The 24,623-nt window shown below is 45.0% G+C and overlaps 1 protein-coding gene across 1 annotated transcript in view; it reads left to right on the top strand.

Annotated features, from left to right (window-relative positions):
- Positions 1 to 24,157, top strand: part of LOC135514175 (RIMS-binding protein 2-like) — a 127,865-nt gene extending 103,708 nt beyond the window's left edge. Inside the window, 12 exon segments of the mRNA XM_064937429.1 lie at positions 7,081 to 7,232; positions 7,525 to 7,645; positions 7,648 to 8,171; positions 8,755 to 8,895; positions 9,252 to 9,404; positions 13,182 to 13,302; positions 15,303 to 15,478; positions 16,050 to 16,218; positions 16,838 to 16,941; positions 18,014 to 18,085; positions 18,311 to 18,454; positions 21,158 to 24,157. Coding sequence (XP_064793501.1) covers positions 7,081 to 7,232; positions 7,525 to 7,645; positions 7,648 to 8,171; positions 8,755 to 8,895; positions 9,252 to 9,404; positions 13,182 to 13,302; positions 15,303 to 15,478; positions 16,050 to 16,218; positions 16,838 to 16,941; positions 18,014 to 18,085; positions 18,311 to 18,454; positions 21,158 to 21,352 — 2,072 coding nt within the window. The 3' untranslated portion in view covers positions 21,353 to 24,157.
- Positions 24,158 to 24,623: the final 466 nt, after the last annotated feature.

The following is a 24,623-nucleotide window of genomic DNA, read 5'->3' as shown; positions in this document are numbered from 1 at the left end:
TGATTTAGGATGTATTGACGCACATTATCAGACTCTGCTCTTCACTGCTCTGCTCTGCTCTTCACTGCTCTGCTCTTCACTGCTCTGCACTTCACTGCTCTGCATTTCACTGCTCTGCTCTTTACTGCTCTGTCTTTCACTGCTCTGCTCTGCTCTTCACTGCTCTGCTCTGCTCTTCACTGCTCTTCACTGCTCTGTGCTGCACTTCACTGCTCTACTGTGCACTTCACTGCTCTGCTCTGCACTTCACTGCTCTGCCCTTTAAGGCTCTGCTCTGCCCTTCAAGCTCTGCTCTGCCCTTCAAGCTCTGCTCTGCCCTTATAGCGCTTCACTGCTCTGCCCTTCACTGCTCTGCCCTTCACTACTCTGCCCTTCACTGCTCTGCACTTCACTGCTCTGCCCTTCACTGCTCTGCTCTGCCTTTCACTGCTCTGCTCTTTACGGCTCTGCCCTTCATTGCTCTGCTTTTCACTTCACTGCTCTGCTTTTCACTGCTCTGCCTTTCACTGCTCTGCTCTTCACTGCTCTGCTATTCACTGCACTTCACTGCTCTGCCCTTTACTGCTCTGCTCTTCACTGCTTTGCCTTTCACTGCTCTGCTATTCACTGCCCTTCACTGCTCTGCCCTTTACTGCTCTGCTCTTCACTGCTCTGATTATCACTGCTCTGCTCTGCACTTCACTGCTTTTCTCTGCCCTTCACTGCTCTGCCCTTCAAGGCTCTGCTCTGCCCTTCACTGCTCTGCCCTTCAAGGCTCTGCTCTGCCCTTCACTGCTCTGCCCTTTACTGCTCTGCTCTTCACTGCTCTGATTATCACTGCTCTGCTCTGCACTTCACTGCTTTTCTCTGCTCTTCACTGCTCTGCCCTTCAAGGCTCTGCTCTGCCCTTCACTGCTCTGCCCTTCAAGGCTCTGCTCTGCCCTTCACTGCTCTGCCCTTCAAGGCTCTGCTCTGTCCTTCACTGCTCTGCCCTTCAAGGCTCTGTTCTGCCCTTCACTGTTCTGCCCTTCACTGCTCTGCTCTTCACTGCTCTGCTCTTCACAGTTCAACTATTCATTGCTCTGCCCTTCACTGCTCTGCCTTTCACTGCTCTGCTTTTCACTGCTCTGCTATTCACTGCACTTCACTGCTCTGCCCTTCACTGCTCTGCCCTTCACTGCTCTGCCCTTCTCTGCTCTGCCCTTCTCTGCCCTTTATGGCTCTGCTCTTCACTGCTCTGCTCTTCACTGCTCTGCTATTCACTGTTCTGCCCTTTACTGTTCTGCCCTTTACTGCTCTGCCCTTCACTGCTCTGCCCTTCACTGCTCTGCCTTTCACTGCTCTGCTCTTCACTGCTCTGCTATTCACTGCACTTCACTGCTCTGCCTTTACTGCTCTGCCCTTCACTGCTCTGCCTTTCACTGCTCTGCTCTTCACTGCTCTGCTATTCACTGCACTTCACTGCTCTGCCTTTCACTGCTCTGCCCTTCACTGTTCTGCCCTTCTCTGCCCTTTATGGCTCTGCTCTTCACTGCTCTGCTCTTCACTGCTCCGCTATTCACTGTTCTGCCCTTTAGTGCTCTGCCCTTCACTGCTCTGCCCTTCACTGCTCTGCTCTTCACTGCTCTGCTATTCACTGCTCTGCCCTTCACTGCTCTGCCTTTCACTGCTCTGCTCTTCACTGCTCTGCTATTCACTGCACCTCACTACTCTGCCCTTTACTGCTCTGCCCTTTACTGCTCTGCCCTTCACTGCTCTGCCTTTCACTGCTCTGCACTTCACTGCTCTGCCCTTCACTGCTCTGCCCTTCACTGCTCTGCCCTTCACTGCTCTGCCCTTCTCTGCCCTTTATGGCTCTGCTCTTCACTGCTCTGCTCTTCACTGTTCTGCCCTTTACTGCTCTGCCCTTCACTGCTCTGCTATTCACTGAACTTCACTGCTCTGCTCTTCACTGCTCTGATTTTCACTGCTCTGCTCTGCACTTCACTGCTTTTCTCTGCCCTTCACTGCTCTGCCCTTCAAGGCTCTACTCTGCCCTTCCCTGCTCTGCCCTTCAAGGCTCTGCTCTTTCCTTCAATGCTCTGCCCTTCAAGGCTCTGTTCTGCCCTTCACTGTTCTGCCCTTCACTGTTCTGCCCTTCACTGCTCTGCCCTTCACTGCTCTGCCCTTCACTGCTCTACTATTCACAGCTCAACTATTCATTGCTCTGCTCTTCACTGCTCTTCACTGCTCTACTGTGCACTTCACTGCTCTACTGTGTACTTCACTGCTCTGCTCTGCACTTCACTGCTCTGCCCTTTAAGGCTCTGCTCTGCCCTTCAAGCTCTGTTCTGCCCTTATAGCGCTTCACTGCTCTGCCCTTCACTGCTCTGCCCTTCACTGCTCTGCCCTTCACTGCTCTGCCCTTCACTGCTCTGCACTTCACTGCTCTGCCCTTCACTGCTCTGCCCTTCACTGCTCGGCCCTTCACTGCTCGGCCCTTCACTGCTCGGCCCTTCACTGCTCGGCCCTTCACTGCTCGGCCCTTCACTGCTCGGCCCTTCACTGCTCGGCCCTTCACTGCTCGGCCCTTCACTGCTCGGCCCTTTACTGCTCTGCCCTTTACTGCTCTGCCCTTTACTGCTCTGCCCTTCACTGCTCTGCACTTCACTGCTCTGCTCTACGCTTCACTGCTCTGCACTTCACTGCTCTGCTCTGGGATAGATGGTACTGAATGGGCAGCTGACTACATCCGCTGCCTCGGTAGGAGTGTGCGCATGTGTGTGCATGCACGCATGTGTGTCAATGTCTGCGGGGCACTGTCAGCTCAGTACAGATGGGTCATGTTGGTTAGCACACAGCAGAGGTAGACGGACTGTGAAAACCAACTTGATTGCTCTGAGGAATAAACTATCAAAAGTATGTGGACATCCCTTCAAATAAGTGGATTCGGCTAATTCAGCCACACCCCGTTGCTGACAGAGTTATACAATCGAGCACACAGCCATGCAATTTCCATAGACAAATATTGACAGTAGAATGTCTGTACTGAAGCGCTCAGTGACTTTCAAAGTGACACCTTCCAACAAGTCAGTTCATAAAATGTCTGCACAGCTAGAGCTACATCGGTCAACTGTGCTGTCAATTGTGCTGTTGTCAAGTGGAAACGTCTAGAAGCAACAATGGCTCAGCCGCGAAGTGGTAGACGACACAAGGTCACAGAGCGGGACTGCCGAGTGCTGAAGCTTGTGGCACCTAAAAATCATCTTTCCTCGGTTGCAACTCTCACTACCAAGTTCCAAACTGCCTCTGGAAGCAATATCGACACAAGAACTGTTCGTCGGGAGCTTCATGAAATGGGTTTCCATGGCCAAGCAGCCACACAGAAGCCTAAGATCACAATGCGCCAATGCCAAGCGTCGTCTAGAATGGTGTAAAGCTCATCGCCACTGGACTCTGGAGCACTAGAAACTCGTTCTCTGGACTGATGAATCACGCGTCATCGTCTGGTAGTCCGACGGACAAATCTGGGTTTGGCGCATGCCAGGAGAAAGCTACTTGTGTCAACTGTAAAGTTTGGTGGAGGAGGAATAATGGTCTGGGGCTGTTTTTCATGGTTCGGGGTAGGCCACTTAATTCCAGTGAAGGGATATCTTAATGCTACAGCATACAATGACATTCTAGACGATTCTGTGCTGCGCTTTAACTTTGTGGCAAAAATTTGGGGAAGGCCCCTTCCTGTGTCATTATGACAATGCCCCTGTGCACAAAGCGAGGTCCATAAAGAAATGGTTTGTTGAGATCAGTGTGGAAGAACTCGACTGGCCTGCACAGAGCCCTGACCTCAATCCCATCAAACACCTTTGAGATTAATTGAAACGCAGACTGTGAGCCTGGCCAAATTGCCCAACAGTCCCTGCAGCAATGTTCCAACATCTAGTGCAAAGCCTTCCCAGAAAAGTGGAGGATGTTATAGCAGCAAACAGAAATACAATGGTTCATTTGATCAGTCTAAAACTTTGCACATACACTGCTGCCGTCTAGTGGCCAAAATCTAAATTGCACCTTATCTGGAATAATACATTATGGCCTTTCTCTTGCATTTCAAAGATTATGGTCCAAAAGAAATACAAAAGAATGATTGTTTTTTTTCTTTGTATTATTTCTTTGATCTTATACCAGATCTATTGTGTTATATTATCCTACATTCCTTTCACATTTCCACAAACTTCAAAGTGATTCCTTTCAAATAGTACCAAGATGGCGCCAATAGATATGGCAGCTCTGCTTCTAGCTCCTAATCAACTTTGCAGTATTTAAGTTTTTGTGTTATTTCTGTATTGCTGTATTACCTCCCAAGAGAATTCTCTTTGGTTATAGTCACAGTCATGTATATTCCCCCTCAAGCCGATACCACAACGACCCTCAAAGAACTACACTGGACTTTATGCAAACTGGAAACCACACGTCCTGAGGCCACATTTATTGTAGCCGGGGATTTTAACAAAGTAAATTTGAGGAAAACGCTACCAAAGTTCTACTAACACATTTTACTGTAGTACTCGGTCTGGGAAAACATTGGACCACTGCTACTCAACCTTTCGAAATGCCTACAGAAAGTACCTGTGCTCAGGTCTATTCAACGGTGGTCTGACGAATCGGAATCCATGCTTCAAAATGGTTTTGGTCATGCGGACTGGGATATGTTCTGGGTAGCGTCTGAGAATAACATTGACGAATACACTGACACGGTGACTGAGTTCATCAGAAAGTGTATAGGTGATGTTGTACTCACTGTGTCTATTAAAACCTACCCAAACGAGAAACCATGGATAAATGGCATCATTGACGCAAAACTGAAAGCGCAAACCACTGCATTTAACCATGGCAAGGTGACTGGGAATATAGCTGAATAAAAAACTGTGTAGTTATTCCCTCCGTAAGGCAATCAAACAGTTAAAACGCCAGTACAGTGACAAAGTGGAGTCAACGGCTCAGACACGAGAGGTATGTGGCAGGGTCACAGACAATCACGGACTAGAAAGGGAAAACCAGCCACGTCGTGGACACCGACTTCTTGCTTCCAGACAAGCTAAACACCTTCTTTGCCTGCTTTGAGCATGACACAGTGCCACCGATGCGGCCCGCTACCAAGGACTGTAGGCTCTCCTTCTCCATGGCTGACGTGAGTAAGACATTTAAGAGTGTTAACCCTCGCAAGGCTGCTGTCCCAGACGGCATCCCGAGCCGCGTCCTCAGAGCATGTCCACACCAGCTGGCTGGAGTGTTTATGGACATATTCAATCTCTCTCTATCTCAGTCTGCTGTCCCCACTTGCTTCAAGATGTCCACCATAGTTCCTGTACCCAAGAAAGCAAAGGTATCTGAATTAAATGACTATCGCCCTGTAGAACTCTCTTCTTTCAGCATGAAGAGCTTTGAGAGGCTAATTAAGGATCATATCACCTTGACCTTACCTGACACCCTAGACCCACTTTGCTTACCACCCTAATAGATCTACAGACGATGCAATCGCCATTGCACTGCACCCTGCCCTATCCATAGGGCGGCGCACAATTGGCCCAGCGTCATCTGGGTTTGGCCGGGGTAGGCCGTCATTGTAAATAAGAATTTGTTCTTAACTGACATGCCTAGTTAAATAAAGGTATCCCAAATAAAGGTATCTCATCATAGGAATACCTATGTAAGAATGCTGTTCATTGACTATAGCTCAGCATTCAACACCTTAGTTCCCTCCAAGCTCATCATTAAGCTCGGGCCCTGGGTCTGAACCTTGCCCTGTGCAACTGGGTTCTGGACTGCCTGACGGGCCGTCTCCAGGTGGTGAAGGTAGGAAACAATACCTCCACTTCGGTGATCCTCAACACTGGGACCCCACAAGGGTGCGTTCTCAGCTCCGTACTGTACTCCCTGTTCACCCATGACTGCGTGGCCACACACGCCTCTAATTCAATCATCAAGATTGCAGAAGACACAACAGTAGTAGGCCTGATTACCAACAATGACGAGACAGGTGAGGTCCCTGGGAGAAATTAACCTCTCACTCAACATCAACAAAACAAAGGAGCTGATCATGGACTTCAGGAAACAGCAGAGGGAGCACGCCCCTATGCACAATGGAGAAGTGGAGAAGGTGGAAAGCAGTGGAGAAGGTGGAAAGCTTTAAGTTCCTCGGTGTACACATCACTGACGATCTGAAATGGTCCACCCACACAGACAGTGTGGTGAAGAAGGCGCAACAGCCCCTCTTCAACCTCAGGAGGCTGAAGAAATTTGGCTTGACCCCTAAAACCCACACAAACCTTTACAGATGCACAATTGAGAGCATCCTGTCGGGCTGTATCACCGCCTGGTACGGCAACTGCACTGCCCTCAACCCCTGGGCTATCTAGAGGATGGTGTGGTCTGCCCAATGAATCACTAGGGGCAAACTAGCTGCCCTCAGGACACCTACAGCACCCGATGTCACAGGAAGTTCAATAAGATCATCAAGGATGTTCACCCCGCTATCATCCAGAAGGTGAGATCAGTACAGGTGCATCAAAGCTGGGACCGAGACACTGAAAAAAAGCTTGTTTACATAATGCTTTTCTCATCTCATATGTACATACTGTATTTTATTCTACCGACAATCTAATATTTATATATTTCTTAATTCCATTATTTTACTTATAGATTTGTGTGTATTGTTGTGAATTGTTAGATATTACTACACAGTTGGAGCTAGGAACATAAGCATTTCGCTACACCCGTAACAACAACTGCTAAATATGTGTGTGTGTGACCAATAAAATGTGATTTTATTTGTGGAAGCACCTGCTTTAATTAAATATACAGTGCTTTGTATCCCTCATTTACTCGTGTTTCCATTTACCTGTACATACAATACACATCATATTGCCTCATTACACACTTTCGTTGCTTAAATAATCAAATTAAACATGAACTATTGAGTGCCTCTCAGGCATTGTATGGAATCAGGTCAAGACATCTCCTTTAATGGAATATTCTGACATATCAGCTGATACTGTATTGTTTTTGTAGTGTTATAATGCATCGTGCTAAATCCTTACACACCTGTGTTTCTGCTGTCTTCCCTAGGTCCTCCCTTCCCTCCCCAGGAGGTGCAGGTTCAGTTGGGCCAAAACCCTGGGGTGCTGCAGGTACGATGGAAGCCCCCCCTCCTCACCCCCACTGGTACCTCCAACGGAGCCAACGTGATTGGCTATGCCGTGTGCACAAAGGGACAAAAGGTTTGAATGATGTATTATGCAGAACCTCATGTTCAACCCTGTGGAAGGGAGTGAATGTTGTAACCTCTAACCTTCAATGCTGTGAGTTGTGTGTAACACTCTACCGCCATCTGGTGGATGAAACAGTGATGTTCAGTCTATGGTTTCTGCAGGACTTTTGTCATGCAGTGATTTGCAAACAGATGTAACCAGGCTCCATTTTGCCTGAAATAATATATTATGTTTGTTACATAAGATATGTGTATTGAAGAGATGTGTATGTGTGTGTGGTCCCTGTCCTGTGTGTGTCCAGATAGCGGAGGTGATGTACCCTACAGCAGACTATGTGACAGTGGAGTTGAACAGGATCCAGTGTCTGGAGGCCAGGGAGGTCATTGTCAGGACGTTATCAGCAGAAGGAGAGTCTCAGGACTCCCCGTGGCCACCATACCGCACAGTTTCCTGGGGCCTCCCCATCACTCACCCCACCATCGCCCCCCTGCACACCCCCATCCTTTGCCCCAGCACCATCCGCCACACACACAAACACACCCGCCCTACCCCCAGACCTACCCCTTGTCACACCCCCAACCTCAGGTCCACCCTCAATCCCAGCCCTACACCTTGCCCCATGGTCAGCCGCTGCGCCACCCACCCTCTCACCCCCACCCCCAACACCAGCCTTATCCCATGTCTAAGCCCAAACTAGTAAGTGCCAGAGAGTCAGAAACCAAAGAGCATGAGGTAGGCCTGCGGCCTGGCCCGCCCTGGGAACGCTCCCTCTCGCCCCTCCCTCCTCCCATGTGTGGTCACACTCTGGAGGCGCCCCACTTCCAGGGGCGCCGTTCGCCCTCTCCTCAGAGGATCCTGCCCCAGCCTCAGGGAGCCCCCATCCCCAACACCATCGCCAAGGCCATGGCCAGGGAAGCTGCACAGAGAGTGTTCGCTGAGAGTAACCGGGTAAGCAGCCACAGAGCCACTATACATACAGTATACTTAAGTAATAAGGCCCAAGGGGGTGTGGTATATAGCCAATATACAACGGATAAGGGCTGTTCTTAGGCACGACACAACCCGCAGGAGTAAAAATACATGTTTTGTCATACCTGTGGTATACGGCTGTCAGCCAATCAGCATTCAGGGCTCGAACCACCAAGTTTATAATTCAGATTGACCTATGGCATGATGATGTACAGCACAAACAGAGCTTGATTTGTGTGCCAAGTGCCTTCGAGACTCTCAACACCACATGGTACTACTGAGTCAACACTATAGAGAACTAATATCATTGTAACAGTGTGATGCATCTGCAGCAGAGAAGCCTGGTGGGAGGAGCTATATGAGGATGGGCTCATTGTAATGGCTGGAATGGAATAAATGAAATGTCGAACGTGGGTTCCATATGTTTGATGTGCTTGATACCTTTCCATTTATCCCATTCCAGCCATTACAATGAGCCCGTCCTCCTATAGCACCTCAAACCAACCTCCTCTGACCTGCAGCTATATGTAAGGTTTTCTTGTCTCTGTTTTTCCTGTGTCAGATTGAGAAGAGGAACATCTTCAGTGAGCGGAGCATAAACTCTGATGAGGAGGAGGATGGTTATGACTCTCCCCACACCAGGAGGAGAGGGGCGTCTGTGGATGAATTCCTCAGAGGCTCGGAACTAGGGAGACATGTACGGGTAATACAAAACAACAACCCTGTCGCATGTTAAATACAGAATAACACACCCACTGGGCACAGACGTCAATTCAACGTGCATTCCACGTTGGTTCATTGTCATTGTCATCCTGAGCCCATCCTCATTGTCATTTCATTGGAATGGTGTGGAAACAATGCTTATTCAACCAGTGTGATCCCAGTGGGCAGTTTGTTTCTCTCCCAGCATCACTCTGGAGACGTTCCTCCTGGCAGAAATGCATTCTATTCTATTCTGTGTAGAGTTAAAGTGATGTGGGACAAAGAAAAATGAATAAAATAAGGTGTTACTTTAACCTGTGGCTCCATGTTAAAGCTGGTCCCCCCCCTTTCTCCCAGCACCACTACAGCCACAGTGAAGAGTACCAGACAGAGAGCAGCCGCGGCTCCGACCTGTCTGACATCATGGAGGAGGACGAGGATGACCTGTACTCTGAGATGCAGCTGGAAGAGGGCCGTCGGCGTAGCATCAACTCTCACAACACTCTCAAGGTACAGCACACACACATACCCCATCTAGTGGGGGTCTGACCTGGAGAGGAGAGTACGGGGGGTGAAAGGGAGGGTCATCCCATCTACCATGGCCCAGACTGCCTGTCTCTCACTGTCAGGCTTCACATGCAGGCCCGCTGTGGGCTTTGCCTGCTGAGGTCTCCAGCCTTGTCTGAGCTGAACAGAACATCAGCTTTGTCTTCCAAGTCTTAACTTACCCATGTGAATGGCTGTAATACCCACCCAGCATGTACTGTATGAAGAGGTGAACACGATGTGCCTTGTCTTTCTGAGCTTGGTATTGATCGAAACATGGAATGTTGTTTTGTCCCAATGTGTATTGCATTTTAGTGTACAGTTTAAGAATGTCCACATCATTATTGTTCATGAATACTCTGTTAATACTCTGTGTTTTAACAGAGTATGTCAGTGGCCAAACATTTACCTTGTAAAATGTACTGTACCATCAGCCAGAAGGGTCGTCGTGGTACATCGAATGCATAGGGGAATCTCATTTAAGTGAGTTTAGGCTACTTAAATGGAATAATTCACTTTTGGTTGTGTTCATCTCATGTTCTACCTTTTGTGGTCAAGTTTTTTGTTGTTGTGGTGTGTAGATGGTTACCTTTGTGGATGTGTGTACCTGTCTCCATTGAATATGTTGAAGGGACACGTGGATGTGTAGCCAGCAATCATTGTGTAACAAGATCTACTGATGGTCATTATTAGTAGTGAAACAGGCCTTTTCTACTGTGTTGATCATAAATACAAAGTAACGTGTTCAGATGTTTTCATTTGCAGTGTTCAATGTATGAAAGGCTTCGAAAGAAACATGTTTATATTTCAGCTGTGAGTCGACTTTCAGTTGATATGTCAGAAAGATATGATGTCTTACAGTGTATGAATCCAACCCTGTATACTGTACAGCACTCAACAGAACAGTGTTTTTAGGTCTCATATCAATATGCCGATACTGAATCTGCCTATGTTTCATATGACAGTACCTCACCATGTCATCCATCAGTATGTCTCATGTCTGTGCATCAAATGAATGTCCTGTATGTATTCGTGTATTATGTTCTTCAAATGGAGTAGAGTTCTGTGCAGTAGTGCATGCAATAAGGGTCAAAAAGCAGAAGAAAGCACAGCTGATTTAGCAAAAAGTCATTATTGGAAAATCTAAATCTGTCATAAGAACAGACCTCGGGTCATGTCTGAAAATGTTAGAACAGACTGAGATACTTTTAACATGTCTTATTTTGCTTATGCAAGTGCTTTGCTCAGTTTGCTGCCTTATTCCTCTTGGTTAGTATATATATTTCTTATTCACTAGCCCGGGCTGTGCTTGGTGCAATGTGTTTTAAGGCTTTTCTTAATTAGTTCATTCACTTATATGTTTCGTGAGTTTGTCACCTGTTTCATTTATCTGTGAGGATTTCTCATATGGCAGATTTTTTTGCACCCTTTACGAATCTGTCCTGGCGACCGAAATCCTCTCCCAGACCCATCCTCAGTGTGGCTGTCTATCACTGCCTTTGGTTCCTCCCACAGATTCCCGTTCAGAGCATGCCATTTCCCCCAGCTCACGGAATGACACTGCATGCCTTGCATCTGGCCATTCTGCCACAAATAACTAATTCTGTTCTTATTTTGTCTTTTTTCCCCCATTTTATTTTTTATTCACACACTGTGTTGTTTCCTGCCTGTTCTAACACCTTCAAAAACTAAACGAACCTCCTGAAATTAAAACAAAAAACTCTTCATTCAAATGCCAATCCAAACCAATCAACTCTGCGCTCCGCTCTGTGGCTGGACCGTTCTGGTCATACAGAAGTATTACAGGCGTCAGGACCTGGGAGAGGAGAGGGACTGCTGGGACCTACAGAGGGAGGTGGTGAGACAGAAGTCCCTGCGTCGTAAACGTCTCCACAGCATCCCTGAGGTGGCCGAGGACGAGCCCGACGGAGTGGTAGGGATGGGTCATCATCATCAGCGCCTGCGCTTTGACGACGAAGGCAGGCCTGGTACACCCCGCATGCACCGCAGGGGCCCCCGTATCTACCAGCAGGACCCCCATCAGCACAACCACCTCTCCCCCAGCAAGAACCACCGCCGCCTGCTGCAGCGTCAGCACTCCTCTCCCCGCTATGCCTACGCTTTCGAGGAGCGCAGCCTGCGCCGGCTCACCAAGAGTCCTGACAGTGGCCTGGACTGTGGCAGCGAGGAGGAGGGCTCTTTGGGGTACAGGGGTTACCCCCACGGCAGCCCCATGAGGGGCCATATCCGCTACATCCACTGTGAGGGGCCGGTAGAACGAAGGGCTCTGGCTGCAGGCAGGAAGAAGCAGCTGACACGGCAGTGCAGCATGGATGAGGACTACTGTGACAGCCCTAAGACGGGCCACCTGTCTGACCTGAGGAACAGGGAGGTACACTACGGGCCAACGCGGGAGCCAGGACAAAGCCCCAGACACGGAGCCCTGAGCAAGGGCAGGCTCCACGATCTGGACAGGGCCTATCACAGGGACCTTAGGGCCAGCTATGTGAACAGGCTCAACAGGGTCTCGGACCAGCCGCTGGTGTGTGTGACTCAGACTCTAATCTGCTGTATATTCCATCAGCAAGCAGTAAAACCATACCTTTATTCTTGGTGTTTTTTCTCTCTATGGTTCTCCCGCCTTTACTTTGATTTATTTTTGTTTTGTGCAGTATTCTGGCAAGTTATTCGTACATGTTCATGGTGATTCTTATTTGTAGTTTTTCATGTGTGTAGTTTGCTCGTTTTTAGAACATTCCGTGAGTTTTTAATTGAAACATTTTTGATTACCTAAAGGCCATTTCAAAACGTTTTTGTGTCTGATGTCTCAAAGATTCATTTTGAAACAAAATGGCAGCTCAACCATAATAGTTTGCATGGGGATGCGCTATCCCTATTCTGCTCCGCCCTCCTCTCTCAACCAGCCAGTGGGGTTGATATGCAGCTCTGACAGACATCTTGCCCATCCTATCCCACCTCTGACTTTACCCTGATTGCTCCACCTTCCACAGGGGATCTCAATTTCAGCATGTCCTGGCTCTCATTGCTCGTAAAGGCTGGAGTCCTATGACAAATCCAGCCTTTCCTAGTGGGATTACATCGAGGGTAGTCTCTCATAGCCTTTAGCTAATTTAGCCATCAGTCCATCTGCATCATGTTAGTGCTTGGCAGAGAATGAACAATCCCCTCTTCATGTTTTCCCCCCCAAAAAATTCAGCAGAATGTCCTCTCCTACTCCCATACCACACACAGCAATGGTCAGCTTGTTGCTCGATTCCCCTGCCGCCATCTCTGTCCCATATACCCTGTATGACTAACTGGAAGAGAAGCCTTTGGGCCTCAGTCTCTCTCTCTGGTTTGGGCCCCAGGCTGAAGCCATTCTGGTTGTGCTCAGCTAACTATGCCTTTCTCCATTCTATTCTCTTTCCTCTACTCGCTCACTCCCTCTTCTCATCAAGGAGCAGACATGAGCAGAACAAAACAAACAAATGGTCTTTAGCTAAACATCTGATCCTGTTGTGGTGTCTGGGGTTGATTTACTTTGGTTCTGTTGATGGTTTATTGATTTGTTTGTTCTCTTTATTTTATGGGTTTATTTATTACTCTTATTTTGCCTCCTTAAGGACAAATGGAAGTGACGTCATTTGCTCTTATAGTTTTGCGATCCTTTTGAATGGCTGGTTCGTTCTGTGAGGAAGGCAGTTTATTTGAACCTAAGCTGTATTTTCTCTCCCTCTAAAGATTATAGGGAACTCCCCCTCCCATGGATGCTCCCATGGCGACCGGCTGGACCATTCAGGGAGGAGGCCGGTCCACGGCGGCAACCCCCCACAGCGACGGCCCATGATGGTTCCTTCCATTGGTTAGTGCGGTCACCACATGACGAGATGCCCCGTCCTCCTCTGCAGGGACTGTTGTTGTGTATTTATTTCCCCCATGTGTTGCCTTACTCATGTGAGCTGAGCTGAACATCTCTCCCATAGACACATGACCTTAAACAACCATGTAGTTCTCTGTAGTGGTGTTCCCCTACACCGGGAGTTCAGTCCATCTTCATACCTCTTCATGGTGTTTCTGACGAGGCATAAGCAGGTCGGGGGAGGGGCTGCTATTGTTTACTTGGTGCTTCTAACAGAAAAAATGAAGAGATGTGTGGTTGTCGGTCTATAGCCTCTATATACTGTGATCCTAGAGGGCTCACCCGCTTTAACCCTTCCCTCTATCTCACACAGTGCAAAGCATTGCTGTTTTACGTTGAAGAACTCCAGAGTACAACCTGTTTCCTTATCCCACCACCTGACCCCCCCCCCCAGCAGCATGTCCAGCCAAGCCGTGGGCCAGAGCAGTGGGGGGGGGGGGTGCCTAACAGTAACACTGTGATCTGATTGGTACCGTCTGTAGAGATCACCATGATGGAGAGTGAGGGGAGTGAGGGGAACCTCTCACCTGGCAAGGAGAATGTTTACTATCACGGCAGTGTAGCTCGGCACAGGATATGGCATCATAATGGTATGTGGCCCAGCCTCTCTCTACAACTAAATGAATAAACCTTGCAAGCGACAGAAAAGACAGTGTTAAGAACCCTAATTGATATTAGAGGTGAATGGTAGTCTAAAGCTTGAGTGTGAATTTTACACTAGGCTGACAGGGAAGACCAGATGTACACTTTTTCTGGAGCTGAATAATAAGTGTCCCCTCCCCTTCCTGTATGTCTGCCTGCAGCCTCAATTCCAGGCCTCCCTTTGAGACCCCTCCTTCCTTCTTTACACCCTCCCTCTGCTCCTCTCTCGCCCTCCTCCCAGGGCGTATAGCCTCCCCCTGTTGACTCTGTGATTTTGCATGACCGATTGTTTACTACAGTCCAGTGAGAAGGAAAACCATTGGATGTGTAAGTGGACTGGTGTCTTGTTGGTATCACTCCATTGCACAGTGATGAACCTGTTGTCATCTAAACCAAACATTAGTATTGTATCATTAAAACATCATTTAACAGAAATGTTCACAGAATTGTGCTATTGAAACATTTGGTTCGTTCGTGCCAGGAAATCCATGAGTGAATGAAAATCAGGGGGATTCTTTGGGTCAGATTTCTGCTATGGCATTTGATGTTCTAATTTCTTTGGGGAATGTTAATTTGCCCTTTACCTTAATACTTTATTTCTAATGTGAGCATAGTTTTACCCCTCTTGTATTGATAATGAAGTATACTTCCTCATTTTGAAGAGTGGAACGCATGCATCTGTTGGGCTCTGTGAGACGGTAAAACAGCAATGAACAGTCAGTCTGTTTCCCTCCGTTATTTTCATGTGCATTGTCATCTAGTTACCTCTGCATCCCATAGCTTGGCATGACATGTGCTGGCGTCTCTCCTACTTGACCTCTGTCGAACTGTACCTGTGAGTGTTATAAAGGTACTCTGTTTGTTGTCATACCAGCATTCATAGATGTGTGGAAAAAACTGCCAATCTGTGCTATCTGTCAATTATAGACAGCATAGACTTTGTAAAATAAGTATCTTGCTAACATATTTAATTCAAATTTGTAGATTTTGCTCTGTAATTAGGGTCTTGTAAAAAAGAAACTTGAGCCAGGTGCTCCTTGAGAGGATGATAAACTTCGCAATGGACACAATAGTGTAGAATTACCATTCTTCAAACCCCTTTAAAGCTGTTTTTCACACATACATTTCATGGCCCTCTCCCCTGTCTATCAGCTCTGACAAAGTGACATCTTCTCGTCCCCCTACCCTCCACTCTACTCTGCTCCCCAGCCTGTCCTTGGCTGACAGTAGCAGGGCTGGCAGTAGCAGGGCTGGCAGTAGCAGGGCTGGCAGTAGCAGCAGTGCCCTCTCCTATGTTTCAGATGGGTACGGCGGGCAGGGCCGCGGGCGCCGGTCGCCAGAATACTACGAAGAGTCAGAGCCAGAGGACCTGGCACGTATATTTGTGGCCCTGTTTGACTACGACCCTCTGTCCATGTCCCCCAACCCTGATGCTGCTGACGAGGAGCTGCCCTTCAAAGAGGGGCAGATCATCAAGGTGTTTCCCTGATCCACACAGTGCTTTAGTCCTATCTGCTTCACTCAGACTAACAACAACAGGGCCTAGTGATGACTTACAGCAGGGTTCACCAACTGGCGGCCCACGGACCAAATTCGTGTGGTTTTATTTGGCCCCCAAATATAATTTATAATATTTTTAAAATATATATTTTTTTACATAGAAGACTGTAAAAACATCTGGGAATCAGCTCCTAGTGATTCTAATTTAGGACATCTTTTCCCACATATTCCCATGCATAATATGTGATCTTATACAAAAGCAAGCAAGGTTTGAAATTATTATATTTTAGTCAAATATATCTGTTTGGGCTTCTTACATTCAATTTGTCTACAATTCAAACAGTCTACATCTGCAGAAGAGAAATGGCTGAATCTAAGTTGATGATCCCTGACTTACAGCATTATGGTCATTAAATTTCTCTGAAATGGACAGGCCCAGAATTTGATATAATTCTGCATCTACACTTTGCCACCACCATTACTGTTTTAATAGCAAATTCAGTCTCTTTCTCTCCCCCCCTGCTAACATTGTTCTCTGTGCTGGTCAGGTGTTTGGGGATAAGGACACGGATGGTTTTTACAGGGCAGAGATCCGTGACCGTCCAGGTCTGATCCCCTGTAACATGGTGTCAGAGATCCAGACTGAGGATGATGAGATGATGGACCAGCTACTCAAACAGGGCTTCCTCCCACTCAACACTCCTGTAGAGAAATTAGGTAGTGCAGCACCTGGACTCCCAATTTCTGTTTTTTTTTTCTGCTACTCTTTCGCTCTCTACTACTGCAGTTGATTGTCTCTTTCTCTTCTCTTCTATCTCTAACTTTCTTCTTCTACACTTATGTCTTTTGCTGATGGTACTCTAATTTCTCTGTCTCTACAATCGTTTCCCTCGTTCTTTTCTCTCTCTCTGCTTTCCTGTGAAGTGAACTGCGACCGCTTCAAAGATGGCCGCTCAATAAACCGCAGGTCCCGAAAATCCAAGCGAGGTCTGTGTTCTCTTTAGATGCACTCTTCCTTCACCTTCACACTTTTCTTCTTCCACCCTTTCTTCACTTTTCTTATGAGAGTTTGAGTAGGGAATTATGGGTATTTTCTGTCAGTCTCCAACATGCTCGTCTCCAGTAAAGTGGTGGGGGTGTTCATTATGGCTTTCACCATCATGTACCATGTATCATTGAAACGGAATCATTCATTCAGCCTTTGCCATGGTAATAGACAGTCATTCATGCCTTATCATAAGGCATTACATTGTGTCATTTTAGTGTGAGAATTTACAACTCAGTAGTAAAGTGAGTCTTTCTAGTGTGTTACTTCTCATTCTTATTGATTGTCCAGAGAGGAACAGGCGGAGTGGGCGTCAGCACCCCTCGTCCACACGTAGAATGGTGGCCCTGTATGACTACGACCCCAGGGAGAGCTCCCCCAACGTGGATGTGGAGGTACAGCACTGCTAGACCTCTAGCTTTATATCCTCTTCTCCACGGCTCCTCCCCCATTTACAGACCAGATGCCATCAGGATGCATGTGACTCAATACCTCTGTCCCTGCCCTTGATTGTATAACATGTTATAAACAGAAATAGACAGTTGGTTCTTTATAAACTGAGAAAAAGGAATATGATTGGGAGTACATTTTGTCCAGGTCACAGTTTTTCCTATATTAGACGTCTCACAGCTCATCAGAATAATTCAACTGTATGCTGTGCTGTGTGTATGATGCTTTTGGAGGACCATCCTTGTTGAAGACTATTCCTGCTGTTATGGAGTCAGGTGTAGAGGTAGTTCTACCCTGTTACTAACGACTTACCTGCTTGCCTTGCCAACATTGCACAAATACACCAGCCATACTTACTCCCTAGATTTACTCCCAGTCTGTACCAGTAATTTAGTCCCCATTTATTAGTAGCTTAACATTTTCCTGTTGTACTTATGGCCCTTCCCCCTGGTGTCACTCACTCTCGCCTTTCTATTGGCACGGCCACACAGTACGGGAGAGACGGGCTGAATGAGGTGAGTGAAAGGAGCGTCCTCTCTGTGTTTTCTCTATAACTGTTGGTGGAGTGTTCAGAAGAGGTGGTCTTCACATGGTGGATTAGGCTACAGTTATACCCCTCTCATGAACACAGCCCCTCACTCATAGCCTGCACTGGCATCCTTCCTCGGGTTGGTCTGTGTGTTGAGCAGTCTCCTATGTTTGGTTTGTGTGTTTTGGAAAGACCTGCAGGAGTAGATAGTAGTGTGGTATGCCTATTGTCTGTGTTGCAATCCTGTTTTCAACCATCCAACACTTGATGCATTTGATAGTTGCAACAGTCTGCCAAGACTTCATTGACACTTCTAGATCTGCAATGCATCTCAGTGATTGGAATAGGAAGTACAGCATTTCACACAAATTCAACCCGAACAATATCCAATGTGGTTGGGTTGTAGAGATAATCTTCAACAGATTCAAGCTGCTTTGTTGTAGAGAAAACAGGTCAAACTTAACTGGAACATCTCACTGTTTTGACAGGCTGAACTGACATTCTGCGCTGGTGACGTCATAACAGTTTTTGGTGAAATTGATGAAGATGGGTTTCATTATGTAAGTATGTGAGACGTGACTTACACATAATGATATTTAAGGAGCTCATTGTCTTCAACCAGCTTTGTGCAAATAAACACCAGTGGAAATGACAGTGATGGTAATAGTCGTCGTAGGATAAACAATTGCAAATTATCATTTTGTATCCCTTTTGTCTAGTCCGCTATATTGTGGAATCCGATGTACATTCTCTGCGAGTCACCCTGTGTGTTTGTGATCCCTCAGGGCGAGCTCAATGGACACAAAGGTCTTGTTCCCTCCAACTTTCTAGAAGAAGTGCCTGACGATGTTGAGGTTTTTCTCACTGACACTCCATGTGGAGATTCTCGATACCCGCAGGACGCTGCAGCGCTGATAAAGACCAAAAGGGTACATGCTCTCTCGCAGTACTAGCCCTCTGTCATCCATTCTCTCCTTTCTGTTCCCTTTATCTCCTTACTCCTTTAGTTTCCCGTCTGTGCTTGTGAGTGTTTCATTTCTGAACGTATGGTGGGAAGTCAGACTTCGGAGCATTATGCTGTAAACGTTGTTGATGTCTCAGAAATATAACGAATGCTATTAATACTTGACAGAGGTACTTTTTATTTTTTAATGTTGACTGCTGTGAAGGATTTTAAAATGTGGACATGTTCATATAGCGTTCTCAAAGAGAATACACAGAAACAATAAAAGAAAATTGTAACTTTAAATGTTTTTGCACATGCACATTTAGCATTGCAATACATGCTTTATGGGTATTACCTGTGTTTAATCTAAAATAGGCTCTAATAGAGGAAATAGTTTTGATGTACCGGAGGATGAAATATCTAGACTGTAGCACCGTATGTTTTCTCTTTATGATGCATGAATTCCCCTTGAACCTTTTTATAGTGAACGATAAGTCGAGTACAGTATGACTTCTGTATTTGCTTCCGAAGCCTTGTTTTTGTATATTGCTTACTTGTAAAATAGCATGCAAGATATCAAGAAGGTTACGTTGCTCTTTGAGAGTATAATATCGAAAGTAATCATAATACTAGCTGTAAAATAATGTGACTATAATTCTTTGTTTAACAAATAATTGCAAGTTAATGTTTGAATAACAGCAGGTTTCATCTGAAATTTCTTGGCTGGTGTTCTAGTTTGTCATTCTCATAGTGCAGACTATTGAAATGCCATCACTGCATTTTTCTTTTCCTCACCCGCTTGGCAAAACAGAAGAAGAGTGTTCATTTCACACCTTAGAGGCTCTGTTTCCATCACGTAAGTGAGCAACTGAGGATACCAAGGTTACGCTCCCCTCGTCTAATGCAGATGACATGGGTTCCCCTTAGTTTCCGGTATGCAACACACACACGCACACACACATTTTATGACCTTTATTATACCAGCTTATGTTTCAGTTCATTCATTTTGAATGGATGTAAATATTTCTCTTTTTTTAAATGAACCAGAACATTAGTGATAGAATACTGTGGAACACACCAGGATGACACATTTGTTCTCAGTTTACATATTTTACCGTTTTTGTTTACATTTGAGTAATTTATCAGATGCTCTTATCCAGAGCAAATTACAATTAGTGCATTCATCTTAAAATAGCTAGACCACATATCACACTCGTAGTAAGTACATTTTCCCTCAGTAAAGTATCAGCGATGTCCGTGCTAATATTGGACGTGAGTTTGTTGTAAAAGCATTCAGGTTGTTGTGTTAACTTATAAATAATATATGCCATTTAGCAGACTCTTTGATCCCAAGCAACTTAGTCACGCGTGCATACATTTTACGTATGTGTGGTCCGGTAATCAAACCCACTATCCTGGTGTTGCAATGCCATGCTCTACCAACTGAGCTACTGAGCAAGTTAAGGACGACCACCCTAGCCAATGCATTAGACAAGAAGCATGGTATCTTCAGTTGTTTCTCTGGGTGTTGTACATTACAATGTCAGTCTCTCAAGATAAGACTCCTGCTGTAAATCATGGTAAGCTAAAAGGCCATTGTTGCACGCCTAGGTTGCCTCCCCGTAGTACTAGTGGTAACATTCAATCAGACTCTATAGCTAACATTCTGATAGAACCTCCTCTCTCCTTGAAGCAGTGCACCCTGCCACACTTAATCTAATCAAGCTGCTCGAAACAAGTCAATGGTAATCACATGTCTGCCAGACAGGCAATCCAATCAATCAGATAAAATTATAATTGCCGTTTCTTTACCCATAGATGCCCGAGATAGTGGTCCGCTCCACAATGCCCTTGTTAAGTTGTTAGTGGGGTGCACTTTTTCTTTCACATAAGGAATGATGCAAAATAGAAAAAAGAGCTATTAACATGTTTTTCTCATAGAAAGTGGCATCAATTAGATTTTCTAACCATATTTTTAACGTATAATATGTAGTTATATACTACAGCCATATACTACTGTGCTAGAGACTACAGTCTCTTGTTAATGGGATCTTAAGGATAGAGACTACAGTTTCATGTTAATGGGATCTTAAGGATAGAGACTACAGTTTCATGTTAATGGAATCTTAAGGTTACATCTTTCCTAAGTGCAATTGAAAAGAAGCCTTTTAGCTCATGATTACAATTAAGGAATATGTAGATATTAGATGTTTACTGTAACCTAATTGTATATGAATGCCCTTTATATTTAAAAAGAAAATCTGCTGTCATATGTTGTCCCATAATGTTAATACAATATTGCAACTCTTGTTTTTGTGTGAAAGGCATGGCCTTTGCCATTGATAGCCATGCTGGAGAATCTCAGTGCTATTGGTAAAGAGAGCAGTAATATGTGGACATATTCTTTGGCATTGAAGTCTTTATCTTTTAAACCAGCTTGATGACAGACTGTGTCTACATGGCAGTGGGGGAGGGGGGTATACAGCACCTCAGTACACTAAAGAGACGACATCCGAGCATTGACAAGTTGAACTGGGCTGCACTATAAGGGAGATAGACTGATGAAGCCAAAGGTATGGTGGCCCTGCTGAGACAGAATGGACTGAGTGGAAGGGAGTAGTGACTGGGGTGCAAGAGGGCTGGCTTTTTAACCCCCCTGAACTGTCCCTTACGGGTCTTCCATTAGGTTCCGTTGGGAAAATCGAGTCTGCCCAGAAGAGCTGCCTACCCCAAAGTGCACCAACACATCCCCGGCACTGGCCCTGCTACCGTGGGGCCTGGCAGTCCCATCAGGGGCCCCCGCGACTTGTCCTCCAAAAAGAAAAAGGGACTGCTCTCCAAAGGGAAGAATCTATTGAAAAGACTTGGCACTGTAAAATAACCCCTTCATATACTTGAAGTATATTACCAACCACATCATAGAGGGCTCTATTCAATCTGTAGTGCTGAAGCGGTACAGATTCCGTGATAGAAATGTAAAGGTCATCTCCGATTGAGCAGTGTTTACCATGAATGCGGTCTCCACTAAAGCTGGTACATTGCCTTTAAATTTCAATCACGCTGAAAAGCTGAATTTCCTCGATTCGGATTGAATAGAGCCCTAAATCTCAAACACTTCCATTACTGTAAGTTCAGTCCTGTGAGAAGAAAAATCCAGTGGTTGAAGATTTTGATGGCATTTAATAACAAGTCAGATGCTGTACTCTTACACATGTTGTTGTCTACTAGAAACCATTTATTTTTTAATTGCAGTGTGTATTTTGAATAAGGTCCAGGGACCTCATAGTTTGACATTTAATGTCATAAGCCAACCTCTCTGGTCATGTATATTTTGCTATCTGAAGCACAAGACTGCAATGCGATGGGATAAAATATTCTCCATCTTGAATTGGCCAATAGTATGTAGGTGTGTGTTTGACTGAAGACTACAATGTCCCCCAGAATATGAGGTGTTTAAACCAGTCTCTTTAGGGCTGAGACCACCGATAGAGCTCAGAATGGCCAGTCAACATCATACTTGATGAGACTACTACTGGTGGCCCTTCCTAACCATACACTTCATGTTGTAGTACCCAAATGATGCAAGGAAAAGAGCAGGTTTATGGCAGCTGAGGTCCTTGTATGGGAACTGTATGGGAGGTTTGCATGTTTTACCTGAAAGCACATCCAGAATGATCAAATCCCACCCAACATTTGAAGCACATGCTAACTGATGGCCTTTTCTATCAGAACATGTTAGCAAGGCACATGTGCATGCTATGTCGGTGCATTTGATGACAGAATCTACACTGAGCAAAATGTACTAAATTTATTTTAGTAGTAAAAAGCATGTCCTCGTTTTCTTTACCTCCATACAGAATATTCCATACAAACCTAATTGTCAGATTGGTTCTTAGTTCAACTCAAGCCCAGGTACACATTTGACTAGTCACGACCTAGAACCTGAATCTGTGCACTGGTAAAATATGCTACATCTCCAGAAAGACCGAAGTCAGATAAGCAAGTATCAATTCCTAACAGCAAGTATTAGTTCTTCAAACACACCAAAATACCTCTGGACAAGCACATTAGATAGGAAAGGATTTCAAGATTCAGTTTCTTTATTTTTTAAGTAGTTGAATGGTCATGAAATGCCTAGTTGAAACCAACCTCCATTTATTTGCCTTATAAATGCACAATTGTTTGTGTCCAGTCAGTGGAGATTTTTTATGTCTTGTATGCATTCATGTCATTGCAATACATACTTCTAAACATGAAATATTTTTGCAAAAGATGTTTATCAAAGCTCATGATGTGCATTTTATTACTTGTAAGAGTGTCATGTTTTCTGGAGGACCTGAGCATTATTAGCTTGTTTGAAACTTAAGAAGGCCCAACTTTACACTCTTCATGTTCTGTCCACATTAAAATGACAAAAAGAGAAAAAAAAAGAAATAAGTGTGGTGAAAATGTAAAGGTGTATTTAATGTTTTTTTTGTCAGTACATTGTCACTATTTTGACACAAAATTCAAGGCACTTTTATTTTGTTCTTCATGTTATATACAATACTTGCAATGTGTTCATTCTGCATTCACAATCCCATTTTGACATAGGTTTGTGTACAAGACAATGGACAAGAAGGAAATGTAATTGAAGGCCGGTTCAATCAAAACTGTTTCCAGGATAAGTTTAAATCAGCATTCTTCCTGTGCAACAACAAAGCATGGTGTGAATTAATGTGCAGTTGGTTACCATTTTGTTTAAAACAAAACATTTTTGTAGAGTACACTCCAAACTTGCATTATGCAGTAGGAGAATGTTGTTTTTGACTTATCCCAGACACAAGGTTTGATAGAATAACCTTCATTGGATGTAAGTCATACTAAGTTATTTTTTGTTACATAGAAATTGTGATTTCAACAAGACAAGTCTACCTCCATAATGACCCCTAGAATTCCAACTAATTTGACTCCATGTTCACAGAAGCCAACTCTATTTCATTTATGAAACTGAGCTCTTTCTGTTTGCCCAGAAGTATTGTATTTGTGTCAGCCCCCAACTAGCACACAGAGTAGTGAATGTATGATTAATTGAAAGCCAATGTATTATATTTATCAAAACTATCCATGATGAGTATGCAGATGTTCAGCCGTTTTCTGGTCCAGTTTGTATGTGAAAGGAAACCTTTTTCCATCTGTTAAGAACCTCTTACACTATTTTGTTAATCATTTCATCTTTCCATTCAATTTACATCACTGTTTTGTTTTTGAACTACTACTTACATGAGATTTGAACTGAGACTGCCAAAAAAGAATGTATCAAAAGCATTCTGTATAACGTTCTGTACAATTCTCAGCCAAATAGGCATTTCAATCTACAGTTAATAGATGTACATCTTTTCCATAATAAGTTGTCTGTCATTGCTTCTATACATATTGTTTGAGTGACTTGCTCTTTTTGTACTTTGTCCATTTGTAAATTGTTTTTAAATGTTTATACTTGATTTTCAGACTGCCTTTTTTGTACATAAAAATTTATAATCAAACTGTGCAAAGCTTTCCCCATGGTGTCTTCAAAACCATGTTTTAAAAGTCTGCAATTGTGTGCTAGCTTTATGAAAAGAAATAACCTATATTGGGGGTTACAAAATATTGTGTGGGTGTGCATGTGCAATTTTTTTTATAAAACAAATTTGATATTTTGTAATGCTGGTTGTGCCGTGTTTTATTTCCCAAATGCCATGGTGCAACAGCATACGTTTGAGTGGGACTAAAAAACAATGACTTGAATGTAACGTTATTAACCGGTTCTCAATAGCGGTTCTGTTCCGTAACAGTATGGATCTCTTTCGCTCCTGGTTCTGTTTCTATTCCTTGAAAACGTTTGTTATTTTCTGGTTTTGTTCCCTGAACCGGTTCCAACCTGTACACTACATGCCTAAAAGCATGTGGACACCTGCTCGTTGAACATCTCATTCCAAAATCATGGGCATTAATATGGAGTTGGTCCCCCTATGCTGCTATAACCTCCAGTCTTCTGGGAAGGCTTTCCACGAGATGGTGGAACATTGCTGTGGGGACTTGTTTCCATTCAGCCACAAGAGCATTAGTGAGGTCAGGCATTGATTTTGGGTGATAAGGCCTGGCTCGCAGTTGGTGTTCCATTGGTGTTC

This window comes from Oncorhynchus masou, chromosome 25, assembly GCF_036934945.1.
Source record: "Oncorhynchus masou masou isolate Uvic2021 chromosome 25, UVic_Omas_1.1, whole genome shotgun sequence".
NCBI classification, from domain to species: Eukaryota; Metazoa; Chordata; class Actinopteri; order Salmoniformes; family Salmonidae; genus Oncorhynchus; species Oncorhynchus masou.
Note: the sequence above shows the minus strand (reverse complement) of the source record. Positions and strands in the feature narration are given on the sequence as shown.